The 14,834-nt window shown below is 42.2% G+C and overlaps 1 protein-coding gene across 2 annotated transcripts in view; it reads left to right on the forward strand.

Moving 5' to 3' along the window:
- Positions 1-14,834, forward strand: part of MYOM2 (myomesin 2) — a 578,568-nt gene that overhangs the window by 125,552 nt on the left and 438,182 nt on the right. For both annotated transcript variants that reach the window (XM_069606094.1, XM_069606095.1), the window contains 2 exons: positions 6,348-6,492; positions 6,624-6,781. In XM_069606094.1, coding sequence (XP_069462195.1) covers positions 6,348-6,492; positions 6,624-6,781 — 303 coding nt within the window. The remainder of the gene's footprint in view (positions 1-6,347; positions 6,493-6,623; positions 6,782-14,834) is intronic.

A 14,834-nucleotide genomic window follows, 5' to 3' on the forward strand; every position in this document is an offset into this window, starting at 1 on the left:
TAACCTCATCTAAGCAGTCCTTAACTCTGAGGAAAGACTCCTCTACGTTACTTATTTTAACATACACCTGAGTGTCATCAGCATAGGAATGGAAGTTTACCTTACATCTCCTCCAAACATCCATCAAAGGACAGGGGTATAAATTAAATATTTCAAAAAAAGGTAACAGACGCTCCTGGTTGCCCCCAGGTAACAAAGGGTGACCAACCCCACGTTCCTTGTAAATATTTCAAGGCACATCAATTTCACCTCACTGATGAGGCCCAACAGGGCTGAGAGAGGAATTGCCATAGCATTTCGGTGCTGGACTGCCCATGGGGTTGGTCACCCTAGGCTACCTGGGGGCAACCAGACGTGGACTCCCTGCTCACTGTGCTCAGAGAGGCACAGCTTGACCTCACTGATGAGGCCCAACAAGGCTGAAACACATGTATGGGGTTGCTGTTGGTACTCTTGTTCAGAGAGGGATTGCCATAGCATTTCGGTGCTGGACTGCCCATGTGGGCGGAACAAAGACTGATATGCAAATGGATATTTCCCATCTGTGAAAGGTACAGTGAGCAAAAAGCGTGTGCTGCAAACTCTCATCTCAGAATAGGTTATCATGCCATGTTCTTTCTGAAGAGGAGCGCCTGCTACCTTTTTTTAAATAATTAAGAGGAACTTGGGGTTGGTCACCCTAGGTTACCTGGGGGCAACCAGACGTGGACTCCCTGCTCACTGTGCTCAGAGAGGCACAGCTTCACCTCACTGATGAGGTCCAACAAGGCTGAAACACGTGTATGGGGTTGCTGTTGATACTCTTGTTCAGAAACTAATAGCCATAGCATTCCAGTGCTGGACTGCCCATATGGGCGGGACAAAGACCGATATGCAAATAATATTTCCCGTCTGTGAAAGGTACAGTGTGCAAAAAGCGTGTGCTGCAAACTCTCATCCCTGAACAGGTTATCATGCCATGTTCTTTCTGGAGAGGAGCGCCTGCTACCTTTTTTGAAATAATTAAGAGGAACTTGGGGTTGGTCACCCTAGGTTACCTGGGGCAACCAGACGTAGACTCCTTGCTCACTGTGCTCAGAGAGGCACAGCTTCACCTCACTAATGAGGTCCAACAAGGCTGAAACACATGTATGGCGTTGCTGTTGGTACTCTTGTTCAGAGAGGAATTGCCATAGTATTTCGGTGCTGGACTGCCCATGTGGGCGGGACAAAGACTGATATGCAAATGAATATTTCCCATCTGTGAAAGGTACAGTGAGCAAAAAGCATCTCAGAACAGGTTATCATGCCATGTTCTTTCTGGAGAGGAGCATCAGCTACCTTTTTTGAAGTATACATTAAATAGTTGGGGAGATAATGAATCCCACGTGGCACTCCACAAGTCTGAGCCAAAGAGTCAGACACCCAACCTCCCTGTTCTCATAAAAAAGATTAGAACCAAGAGAATTCTGCTAACACCTTTTTGATCATACTGAGCCAGTTAATTAAGAAACAGTGATCCACTGTATCAAAAGCGTCCAAAAGGTCCAGCATGACCAAAAGAGATAAATCCCCCTGGTTCGCACCCTTTAAGAATTCATCCCACACTAACAGTAAAGCAGTCTCTGTGCCAAACTTTGGATGGAAACCTGATTGTAAAGGGTCTAACAACCGCTCCTTTTCCACATACTCCCGTAGCTGTGATGTGATAACTTTCTCGAGCACCTTACCAGGCCATGCAAGTCCTGCTACTAGTTGGTAATTTTGGAAATGATTTGGTTCCAGATTGGGTTCTTCATCATATTTCAGCCGCTACTACAACTCTCAGGGACAGGTATTGTCGGTTGGTTTGTGAGGTTGCAAAAATGAAGGACCGTTTTATACAAAGGGAACACTGCATAGACCACATATTGCCCCACAGTTTTCATCATTTTCACTATGAAGTACAACAAAGGGTATGAAACTGGAACAGTTGCCTTTACACTTAGCAAAATTGGGTAAATAGGGTGGGCGTGATAGATCAGCAAGGAATATCGAGGCTTAGTACCACCAAAAATTGAATCCGCCAGTCATGAAGTCAAAGTTATGAATATACCTTTATTCTGTACAGATTCAAATATCAAAACAGATAGCTACCTGGCTCCCAAGCGCCTCACAGTGTGTACCAGCAGACACTGTGAGGGGAGTGAGTACTGGTCATCACAAAGCATGCAGTATTTATGCACAGCCCTGGTCATAGCCAGAACATCTCCAAACTAATAAGTTACATATGTGGGTCCATGCCCTGTTCACATAACAAATATAACAATATTAGTGTACACTTTTGACATGTTGTCCTATCCTTGAAGATTCAATGGTGATGTTGGTTCTCCATCTTAGGTTGATCCTAGTTTCAAGAAACAAATTCAATAGCGTATTGCTAAGGCACATATTTTTAGTTTGTCTACCATTCCATATATGGCTGATGCTACTGATGCAGACATACCCTTTGCATTGAAGTTCACTGTGGCTCCAAAGTTCCTTAAACATACTGGCAAACTTTGTTGTACTCAGCTGTGTAGATCTTTCCTTGTTTCTTGAGCTTTAGGATAAGTCATGTTCCAAGAAATTCACAAAGGATTTCTGCCAAAACTCACAGCATTAGTTACTTTGCATTGTATGTCACTATTTGAGGGAGGATGAGTCTATAGACATAGATAACACTTTGAATGAGAGTTCATTCTGACTACAAGGTCTCTTTGCACAGAGCAAATAGTCTGCTCTTGGCAGCTCTAGTGTTGACATAGGCTCAAGGGTCAGTCTGCTCTGGCAGCTGAAAACATGGTTAATCATTTCTGAACAGAGAGCAAGAGTCAGAATCAAAATGGCAGATGTTTTCCAAAATGGCTGCAAAGTTAATTCTGTCTAGATCTAGTTAAGCATAGGTTTTTACTACAAATGTGAAATGGCTTAGGCCAATGTTTATAATCAGGCAGTATTTATGCGAATATCATTTAACAGGCGGTGTAAAACACAATTTACTTGATGTATAAGCACCTTACAAATGCACAATAACATTTAAAAAATAAATGTCACCTGCCATTTGCACAAAAAGGACAGAATTTTCAATGGTTTCCTTTAGAATCCCCCTGCTTTTTGCAGTTACTAAAAACAGACAGATTCCATAGGAATCCAATGTATTTGTTCCATAATGATACTGTCATAGGTGTTGGAAAGCTCATTAGGTTTTTGCTGGTGGAAGGGGGTAATGGTAATTTCATTCCAGCCCCAGCTCCACCAGCAAAAAGAACACCAAGAAACCAGAGTGTTGGCTGAGGCTTAAAACAATTTTAAAAAGTTGCACAAAGTAAGATTTAAGTGAAAGTTATGATTCATTCATTCGAATTCCAGTGAGCTGACTGAAACAATCATCCTCCAGGGATCAAAGGAAATCACATCATTTAAGCTTGATTTCTGTTTGTAATGTGAAGTAGAGTACTTTTTGCTTAGTTTTAACTGAATAATTTGCTGCTTAGATGGGACTAAAAGCTCTTATTATTTGAGGTCAAGCAAGCAAACACGTCCCTGCTTACTTACTTCGTGAAACTTTTAGAATAAACAATGCCAAAATCAATAATGATATAAATACGTTAGTTCATCTTCAGATGTGAAGGAAGGAATTACGGAAAAATGTTGTTGCACACAGCTGCCGAATGCCACACTGCAGCCATGTGTAATGTACAAATGTAAGTATAGTTTATTCTGTACAGACTAAGGGCCTGATTTACAAAGCATTTTCCAATGGGGATTTTCCCTAAGACCTTTGTTTGACAGTGTAAGCATGTTATTAATTTCTGTGTGAGTTTCCTAGGTGAGCAACGTTCCCTTATTACGTGCGATATTCGTTGGGTGTCGTTGATCAATATCTTAGCCCATGCATCTTTTACCAACAATAGGCCCAAATGTTCAATTAAGTGTTCAGAAATATGTGCTACTTCTTGATTTCTAATTCTAGGATAAACTTTACATGTTCTGCAGACCTAAACATGAGACTAATGCAGATGCTCCAGTCTGGACTCTATTCTGTACTCCTTAGTTTACTGATCTGGACAACAGCCAGCAGGGAAATTCCACTGTTTGGCAGTCAAGCAAGATAGTAGTTTTGTTTCTCACTGAGGCAGTAAGAAGCACGCATAACAAGGACTGATTCACAAAAATGTTTTACAATGGCACAATCCCATGGCAAATCAATCCCAATAGTCACTTCATGCTTTTAATATGTATTTCGTAAAACTGTATTACAGTATCATTCCAGGAAGACTCCTATACACTTCATGCTTAAATTATACTTTGGGCCTTTCAGAGGTCACTTTAAATAGTGTGCCACCCATTCAAAAATACCACAAGGCATTGTTGGCCTCATTACGAGGCTTGCGCTCCCGTAATAAAGGCGGCCGGTACGGGAGCGGCCCCCTTCATTACGGGAGCGCATATAACGAGGTTCCCTTTGCGGGACCCGGATCAGACGTCTGGTAAAACCAGACGTCTTTTCCGGGTCCCTAGAGGGGAAGAGGGAGGCAACAACGGGACACTTGTAATGTGCCCGTTGTTACCTCCATCCCCATTCCCATTGAGCCCTATGGGTGCTCAAATGGGAATGGAGAATGGTTCCTGCAAGGAGGACTTACCGTGTCCTCCTATTTCGGAATGACCCGGTAAGTCCCCATTGCAGGAAGCCGGTAAAGGAGCCCGGTTTGGAGGCAGACATGGTGGTAATAGCTCCATGGCTACCTCCAAACTCGTAATGAGGCCCTGTGTGCCATGCATGCTGGCCTTTCTAATACTGAGAGGACAGCAGTGTTGTGGCAGGCCACCATTGCCCTTTTCCACAATTAGAGTTGGGTGAGCATGTTCCACCACATGCAGGAATGTAGGGGACAATGAGGGAGAGTGCAGTCTTGGAATGCACGTACCCTCAGAGTCATCTGAACACCCAAACATACACCAGCAAATGCTCCGGTTCTCCATACAGGGTCACACAATGAGGGCTGCTTCTGAGTAATAGGTAGCAAGAACAGAAACTCTTAAAGAAGAAGCAGTGAAATTACCTTTAGACTAGAAGTCTCTATCTATCATCAGCTAAATAGTTCTTATCACTATCCATCTGGACAAGTATCATTAGCACCCTGGGAGGGGCCTCTGGCCAATCATGATGCTCGGAAGGCAGTATTATACGATACAAGCCTGCCTTCTTGACAGCCTGAATTCTGCTGGTCAGCACCTCCTTCCCTTCCCCCTTCTTTACCTCCCATTTCCCTTACCTCTTAGCACCCATGTATTTACCTTTCTTTTTTTTTTTTATCAAAAAAGACACATATGTTTTCTGCACAGGCCAGAGCTGTGCTTGGGTTCTTGAAGTCCATGCTCAATGTAGATGACGTCGCAGTCATCAACAATGAAAGCGGACTGTGAAGCACGGACGTGGTACTGGGCATTGCAGAACAGGCAAGTTTCTTTGTAAAAAAAAGACACCATTAGCATGTTGTCTTTTTTGAGAACAAATTGCAATGCAATGGGAAAATAACTTATTGGTCTGAATAATCTAAATGATCTGAATAAGGAACAACAATTGAACATGTTTTACAAACAACAAGAAACAACTGCACGATTGATATTACAAATGTCATAGTACCAGTAATTCCAACAGAAACATGTTTATTTTATGTGAATAATTCATTGAGCAGCCTCAAGTTCCCTGAGGAAGCCCCACAGTGGTGAAACATGTGTTGGGAAGAGCTAATTACTGTGCATTGTTACCAAAGTGTAATGCTGCAAATATATCAAGACACATGTACATGAATCTACTCTTGCCAATCATAATCAAACTAATTTGTGTGACTGATTCATTTTGAATGTTTCAGGTATATTTGTGTTTATACAAGCCCTCAGAAAGAAATGCCTGAACATATTCAATGGTGTCTGGAGACCCCAGATGACTGTGATTATCTTCAGCACATTGTCCTGCTTAAGTGTTGATACTGAGCGTAGCTGTGCAGGGGCACAATTGTTTCACTGTATTAATGCGCTACACAGCCCTTGAGTGGCATGCACTGCCAGTCTGAGTTTGCAGACTATAATGTCAGTGCATGCATATTAGTAAACAGAGCATTCAGCTTTGTGCACAACATTCTGGAGCTCCTTAGGTGAGCTCAAATCAAGATAATGGTCCAGCTATTTCCAAATAATTATTTGTGAGTGTCGAATCCATTTGATCTGTCTATAAAACAAAAATAGAGTACTTGTCGTCACATCTTTAATATAAGTTAATCGCATAGATAACCTTTCATTATGCACATTAAAAACTACATTCAATATTTGTCCCCAAACAGAACTGAAGAAGAAAAGGCCCAATTTCATCAGAGTCAGGACTCAAGGTTTCGGTTTTCCAGCGAGCTCGATTACTTAGAGCAAGATATCCGCTCCTCGCGTAGAATTGCCCGGGAACAGCTGGATAAAGTGGCCATACAGAGGATGGTAAATGAACCCTGAACAAGCCAGGCCGACTGTGCATGGGCGCATCCATCACGCTCTCTTTATTGCAAAGGTTTTACGTTTCAAGCACCTAAAACATGTCATATGTTTTTATTTTTATTTGTATCGAAAAGGTGGAGGAAAAAATGGCCCTGGAGAGACGAATTCACGAAGAGTGCATAAGCCGTGCTCCAGATGTGTTGGTGCGGCTGAGATCTCACACGGTCTGGGAAAAGATGTCTGTGAAACTGTTCTTTACCGTTCAAGGGTTTCCCACACCTATTGTCCAGTGGTAAGTGGTTGTTTCTTTTTTTCTCCAATATATGTACATTTCGTATTTCTGGAGTGTGTGGCGCAATATCAGATATAATTCGAATACACAATGCTTTCTTGATAATCACCTGATTTGTGCTCTAACTTGAGCAGTCTTAGAATGAAAAGGACCATGGACCTGACACAGCAGGCATTGTTCAATTAAATGCACTCATTGGAAAACGTTTTGGGAATCCCACCCAATCACATTTGTCTTTCCAGTCTTCACTGGCTACTCCTGCTGTTGCCTTTACTCCAACATCATTTTAATCTTATATATATACACACACACGCGCACACACACACACAAATAGGGCCATGAATTCCTTTATCACTGAGCAGTGCAAGATTGCCTGATTTATCCACTGTGTTGTGCACATCAATGTTTATGAGAGAGATTTACAAACCAATCTCTTCATGCAAATGTATTCTGCACAGCTGTGTTTTAATCAGTGATGTATGCTGATCACAATCAGTATTTTTGTTTACTGCATGCAACATTTACACAGGGAGGTAGGGCCTCTCAGTGTCCATCTGATAATTCAATGCCACATTGTTTTGCTTGTCGTCTAATCACAATCAAATTGGTTGAGTTTCATTAATCAAAAACTAACTTCAATCCCATCATCTGGTGAGAAGGGCCAACTGTAAAGAGATTTTTTGCAGATTTTATGTGCATCATTTTCAGATCTGTCCTCACAATGCCTCTAGAAACAGTGGATGCAACCAGGTCGAAAACAAAAAGGGTACTGGTAGCATGTGTACCAGAAATGTGACCCACAAATACTGCTTTCCTCTCTATTTATATAATTATGCAAACAACATCAGAGAGTCCTTTTAGCCCAATAACTAAGGATTAACACGCCTAAATAATGGGTTCAAAGGATGCCACCTTCTGGGGAGAGTCTACATTTTGGTTTAAGCCCTTTGCACAAAACCAGCTGAGAAATTCCTGTTCCATGTCAGCTTGATCCCACAAGAACAGTTCAGCATCGTAATCCCACGCAATTCTCATTTGAACATGAATACCAACTGCAACCCCGCACATTTTTCCTTCGTTGTGCTTCAAAGGTGAAGTGTGTCTGAGGTGCAGCATCTACTAAGGAACAATGATCTTTACTAACATGGAGTGAATTTCCAAGTGCTTCAGCATTTGCCTAAACCTCATCTACATAAAATAAAATAAATACAATGCCAAATCGCCTGTTTCATTGGATAGTGGCCACTCGGGAAGAGAAATCATAATTTGCTTATTAGTCTGGTCCTACCTAAAAGGAAACTTCACCACTCAATTGTCAGACAATACTCTGAGTGCGAGAACTAACATCCACCCCAGACGTGGTTCTGCCATGTTAGGCATCCACTTTCACGTGCATCTACATTACAACAGATTATCACTGGAGGGGTGGAGAGTATGGTGGCCTACCAGCCAATCAGGAGGCTCAGAATGGTCTTCTTACCTCATGATAAAGCCCCTGCTCTGAGCTTCCTCAGAAGTGGGAGGCTGCCATCTTTGCCACTGAGATTCAGATGAGTGCACCCCATGCTCCCTTTCACCTCCTTCAACCCACCCCGCAACCCCAATTTGCACATCCCCCATAGACCCCCCACTGCTGCCCATCTTATCATGCACTACTTTGTCCCTCGCCGGCGCCAGGAATACTTGGTGTTCCCACTGCATCTCTGTTGCAGCAATGGCCACCATGGAAAGTGAGAAGGGACTATGTGTAGTTCCCATCTCCCTAATCCATGGTGGCCATCTTAGTTTATATATCTTTTTAAAGTTGAGAGATGGCAAACACACCGTTTCTCAACTTGAAAAAGAAAACTATTAGCATCCCGGGTATAACATACCTGTCTGTTAATAGCAATAAACCCCTCACTTGGAGGGCATTTCCGGGTCAGGTAATGTCCCCCAATTTTGTGTTTATTGCTTAAATAATATTCTCACTGGAGTGTCAGATTTTCAAGTGATATTTTTATCATGTTATTTTTGCTCATATGTTTACACATCTCAACTTGAAAAAACCCTCAAACTATTAACATCCTGGTATAACTTGGCGGAATGCTAATAGCAATAAACCCCAGGCTGGGGGTGCTGGGGCATTACTGAGTCAGGCAATGCCCTGGGAATATCATTAACAATGCACCTATAATGGGACGTGCTATCATATGAGTAGCCAATCCTACGCTACACAAACCAATATTGCCGACAGAAGGTTCAACATGCTGCACTCACCCCACTAGCCCATCTACACCACTATTCCTCCTGGTCGCATGATCTCTGCCCAAGCCCTACTCTTACCTTTTGGCGGCAGCTCCTTTGTCAAACACTGCCATCCTTCCTTTTGCATGACCATCATCCTGCCTTATGCTGGAAATGTGCTCAGCAGTCCCGGATCAACTTTTCAAGGTACCTTTTAATGGCCCTCTCCCACCTCTCGATATTATTAGCCCAAGGCCGCCCTGACACACAACGCCTATCCTGGAGTACATGTAGTTTTATAGTCCTCATGACACCATGACATGGTGGTCATGTCTCTGGGCCTGAATTAACATGCTTGCTTCGAACAGCCATTACCATGGGCTTCTGGGCCATTACTAACCAGAGTAACCCACAGGATTCGTCTATCAAGCTTAATTAGCAGATGGATTCCTTTATAGAAACCCTTTCAGCAAACCAGATTGTTCAGGATGCAACATTCAATCTCTAGTGTAGATCTCATTCCAACGATTCTCTCTTGAGCAGCAGCAGGCTTATAAACAGCACTGAAACAAATGTATTCTGCTACACAAAGTCATAGAAGAACATGTGCTGTTTAATTCCCCAAATTAACATACATCTACAAACACGAAGGGCCTAATTCACAGAAGCCTTTTATAATGGCAAAACCTCTTTGGAAAATGCTCTCTGAATTAGGCCCAAAATGTGTAAAGTTATTGTTACTGGGTCCATGAAATTATCATTACATGAGAGCTCTGTGTGCAGTAAATGTTTCCTGCTTTAAAAACAACTTCCTGTTTAGTTGCAAAACTTCATGTGTTAATAGCCATATGCTGTTCGAAAGGGGGTCATTATCACTTGTTATAATGATCCTTTCGCAATAGGAGGTGGGACATTATCGAACAACAATGACCCCTTCACCGGTCAATAGGGCTTAATTACTGCATTAGAATATTGATGTGCAATTGTAGACAATTTGTCAGAAGAGGGCATAAAAAGAGCTTGATGTCTCTTGCAAAACATTCCACATGATTGAAGATTGTCTTCATTGGGTACCATTCCACCTTGACAATGCATACTTAAAGGTTACATGAACCTTCTATAAGACTTTTATTTTGAGTTGGAGACTTTTATTTTGTTTTGTTTTTGTGATTGTGGCATATCATAATGGCATTACAGTCTGAAGAGGTAGGATGAGCTGTACTTTGGGAGTCCTCACTGACCTCCTCTGAGCCCATCAGGGTAGTCCAAAGCCAGTCAACAACGTCCTTTATTGATTGCACTTCGATCCTTGTGATTTCGGAAGCAGTTAAAAAAAAACATTATTCTACATTCAGTAAATATCCATGCAAATTCCCAGCAAAATCTCTTTCAACAAGACATTCCCTCTTTCCAATTATCACTTTAGGACTCCTGAAAGTGGGTTTTTCTCACTCTCAGAGCTTATGAAGGTACGTATTAGAGACAGGCCTGAAAATGCTGTTTCAGCCATGATCTTTTGCAGAAACGAGTTTACAGTTCAAGTTAGTAAGACATTTGCTGATTTTTCTTGTTTATTTAATTTTCAAATTGCTGGGTACATTGTTGATTTCTGCACTTTTATGCTCCCTAACTAAGCGTATGGGGCTACTTCAAAGGGTGTTTAGGCATAGTGATATTATCATCTGAAAATACTCTGCCAAGTGACCCTAATTTATTAAATAGTCCTTATGTACACAGCAACCAAGTTTAAGACACCTTTAAAACTCCAAATGGCCTAGACACATTGCTTTCCAAACTTTTATATGTTGAGTCCCCACTTAAGGAAAAATACTGTTCTCAGACTCCCCAATGTCAGAATGTCAGAGCTGCTTATGCTTTTGATTAAACAGAATAACTGTATTGCCATTTCAAAAAGCATCACATCCTCTCAGGAGATCCTCCGAGCCCCCTTTGTGGGAGGGGTTTGAACAGGCACAAAATGTGAGGACCACTGGGGCCTCAGAGGCCGAACCGGACTGCTTCCATTTAACTTCTTGTGATTTCTTGTTTTTTTAAGGTTGCAGTTCTAATAATGACCAACAGGTGTCCTCACAAGCAATGATTTTAAATCCCCTTATGGAAACTGTATTTCCCTGACTAATCTGTCCTAAGTGAAGTTTCTTTGGCCCAGTTGACTGGGGACTGGTGTCATTAGGAACCAATTACAGCACGTTCATTCTCGGATGTGTTTTCTTTTTCAGTCTGTGTTTAGAGTAGAAATGTACATATATTTGTAGAGTGGCAAATGAGCTGCAGAGTGTATGCAATAGAAGTGGGTGGAATGCACATGTAAGAGATAGGTACACTACTGTGCATTTCTAATTGTTTGCGACTTGTTCATAAGCGCAACTTTTAGAGTGAGGCAACTAGCCCTTTAAGCCCAGTTCATCAATGGGATGAGAACATGCAGGCTCACATGCCTAAACACAGTAGCTCTTCCTACTGGTCCCTCGTGATATTGGTTGGTCACGTGCGAAGATACCTTTGGGTTGCAGCACTGTTCTCCCTCCTTATGTTGGTACTGTCATGTTTCCTTTTGGTAATAATGGTCATCAAATAATAATATCAGTACTGACAACTTCACAATAAGATAAACCAACTGGGAAACCATTATGTATGCTCGCACAATCGGGGACCTCTATTTATGTTATGGTGAAATATTTATGAATCAAAATCTGTCATGGTTGTCCTGTATTGAAGAGGGATGTTTCTCTACATTTCATTTCTTGTGAGGACATATGTATGTTGTTGGTGGCACTGCAAATGTTTTCACCATGTTGTCAATCTGTACTTTTTTGCTCACACTCCTGCTTGGTCTTTGGCGTTTGCTGAAGACAAAACCTTTGACAGCCAGATCTGCGATATGAGACAGTGAGGTGTTTGCCAATAGACCCTGCTCCTTCCTGCCACCGTCTTGTCGCTTTACAGCACTTAATTAACAGTTGCCACTGTTAACCGATTTACTTTCACTGATTGTATTTCCTTCAGAAGAAAGGAAGGCTCAGTTGGTTTTACTGCAATTCACAGCTGTCACCTGCTACTTACAAACGGTCTGGGTTCATGTTCGTATCTATTTGGTAAATTCAGGAATGCCAATTTCAATCATAAATGAATTGCAATAACACATTTACAGATGACGGAGTCATTCCACTAAATGGATCTTGTACAAACAGCAGAAACATGAGCACAGTTGGTGAGCTAGTTTATGAGAGTGTCAAAAGAAAAGTGGGGCATTGACCAGGGACAAACAAAACGGAGAGAAACAAAACATATAAGAAACTTGTGACTTACAAAAGTAACATTACCCTAAGGGGCAAGTGCTTTGAATTAAAGAGGAGTACTATATGAATTTACAAAATTACTTAGAAAAGCATCACTGGAGGGAGTGGTGGGGTTGTGTAGGGGGGATGAGGAGAGAGAGGGGAGCTCCCTCTTTAACAAGTAAGTGTAGGTCAAGCCAAACTTTGAAGAGATCCACAGTTGGGGTGGGTTTGATTGGGATAGGAATCATGTTACAGTGGAGTACGGAGAGTACAGACAAAGAGCAGAAGTGGGAGAAGTCAAAGAGCGACCGGGGAGAGTCAGATTAAATGCAGAGTAGGAGCAGAGGGAACAGGGCTGGGATGACCAAGCATAGAGACCCTCTATGCATGAAACGTGTGAATTTGTCAATGTATTGAACATGATCATACTTGAGGGACCTGGCAAGATGTCTGTGTGAGCAACACGGGGTGCCATGGGAGGAGCCAACACCCGGGTAGATCATCATGGAGGTGCATGCTTTAGAGGAACCAGCGCATGAGGAGAATATCCCTGGATAGGCTCTGAGCCTGAGTCGTGTTTTGGAGAGCAAAGGAGTAAGAACACAGAGGATGAGCTGGAGAGCACTGGGGAGTGGGGGATGCAGACGTGAGTGCGCCTGAGAGAGAATACATAGCTTCACATAGGTTGCTTGGAGTTATAGCCAGACATCTTGGATGCTTAAACACTGCTACCAGGTATGACAGAATAATGGAGATACCAATTTTTTTTAACGTGACAATTTAGGCATTTAAATAAAACCCTATTTCTTCCAGATGAATTTCTTAGCAGATTTTCCTGATTAGTAGCAGACTTTGCTAATTAGTAACATACTTTGCTGAACTCTATTTTTAAATGCTAGGGTCAGAGATGCAAGTTGACAGCAATATAATGTTAGTGCATCAACATAATGGCAGTGTGTCTCTTGAAGAAAAGTAACACAGTTTCTTTATGCACACATGAAATGTAACACATAGCTTTTACATCTGGCATGTAGCGAGTTCACCTTTTCCGTGCTGCTTAGTCTTGGGAGTGTGCACCAGAGGCATGGACAGGGTAGGGCCCGAGTGGGCAAGGCCCAACCAAAATCTGTAAATGCCAACTAAGCAACCCTGTGTGGGCCCAGATGGGCACAGATGTTAATGTTACTGTGGTGGGCCCAAATACATTAGCTTCAAGCTCCACTTGTTAGACAATCCTGGCTACGCCTCTGGTGTGCACAGCAAAAGTGTCCATGCTTCCACTATTTGGATGACAATAATTGTTACACACTCGCTGACTTTACAGTCATCACAAGTTTAGGCACAGGCCCTGCTTATAACCACCGAACATATGCCGAAAGTATGACTAATTAGCAGAGCACACGTTGATGAGAGATAGCTTCATAGATGGCACTATTTCACATCCTGTCTTGCATGAACATTGTCTCACCACCTTATGCAAGATTTAAATGTTTATTTAAAGTCTCTTTCAAGGTTGCACATATTCTACAAGATCTCTCTGAGTCATAGAGAAGGGTCAGGCCCTGGTATGTATTTAAAGGTTCTGCTGAGAAGGCAGACTCCTGCTATTTTAACAAACTCTGGCATGACGCAGGGACACATTCCAGATTTGTAGAAAGTCTCAGGGTGGCACATTGCTTGCATGTTTACTGGCACGATCAAGACCCAGTCAGCGGACTTTCACAGACGCTACTCACCACTAAGCAAGCGTCTAACTATTTCATTCAGTGCCACTCTGGTTGGCAGTGTCAGAAAGATGGAAAGGCAGAGGCCACGCTATCTGTATTTGCGTCTGAAGATTTGCATTGAATATTCAGAGGATACAGAAATATCAAGCAGTCCCAAATCATATTCCTTCTGCATTTATATATTTGCAAGCTACAAAAAATAAGGCTGGGTCCAAACTTTTGGAATAATTTTTCCGGAAATGTCCGTTTTCATAGTTAATCTAACACATTAATCGTTTCTTTCTCCAGAGTGCTATCTAATACATCAAGATTGGTTAGCATGGAAGCCATTCCTTGAGTGTTTGGGTTAACTGTATTATTTTGTCAGGATCTTTTATGCAATCATTTCCATTTGCGAAAATGTAAAATATAGCGCCCAGAAGCAGTTTCTTAAGTACTCAGTCAACAGCGAAGCTACCGCACACTTTGACAGCAGGCCCTTGTGATATGTGCGCAAGAGAACGTTTCTGGAGGTGGATGATGGCGACTGTTGACTTCCAGATACTCTGTCTATTATGCTAAGCATGTTTATTGATGGGTGAATGTTTGGAGACACAGTAGGGCATGCCATTCCTGTAGCTGTGCCTTACTGGGTAATGAAGGGCAGAAACTATGCTACGTTGCAGTCATTCCTAAAACACCTTCATTCCTTTCTGGCTTCTAGCTGAAAGCACTTGAAGTACATTGTTTGATATCTTCTATATCCGGATATAAACGCCTGGCTCAGAATGGGAAAATGTTAATCAGCTAAGGTGTCCA

Source organism: Ambystoma mexicanum, chromosome 4p, assembly GCF_040938575.1.
Source record: "Ambystoma mexicanum isolate Mex_15411 chromosome 4p, UKY_AmexF1_1, whole genome shotgun sequence".
Lineage (NCBI taxonomy): Eukaryota > Metazoa > Chordata > Amphibia > Caudata > Ambystomatidae > Ambystoma > Ambystoma mexicanum.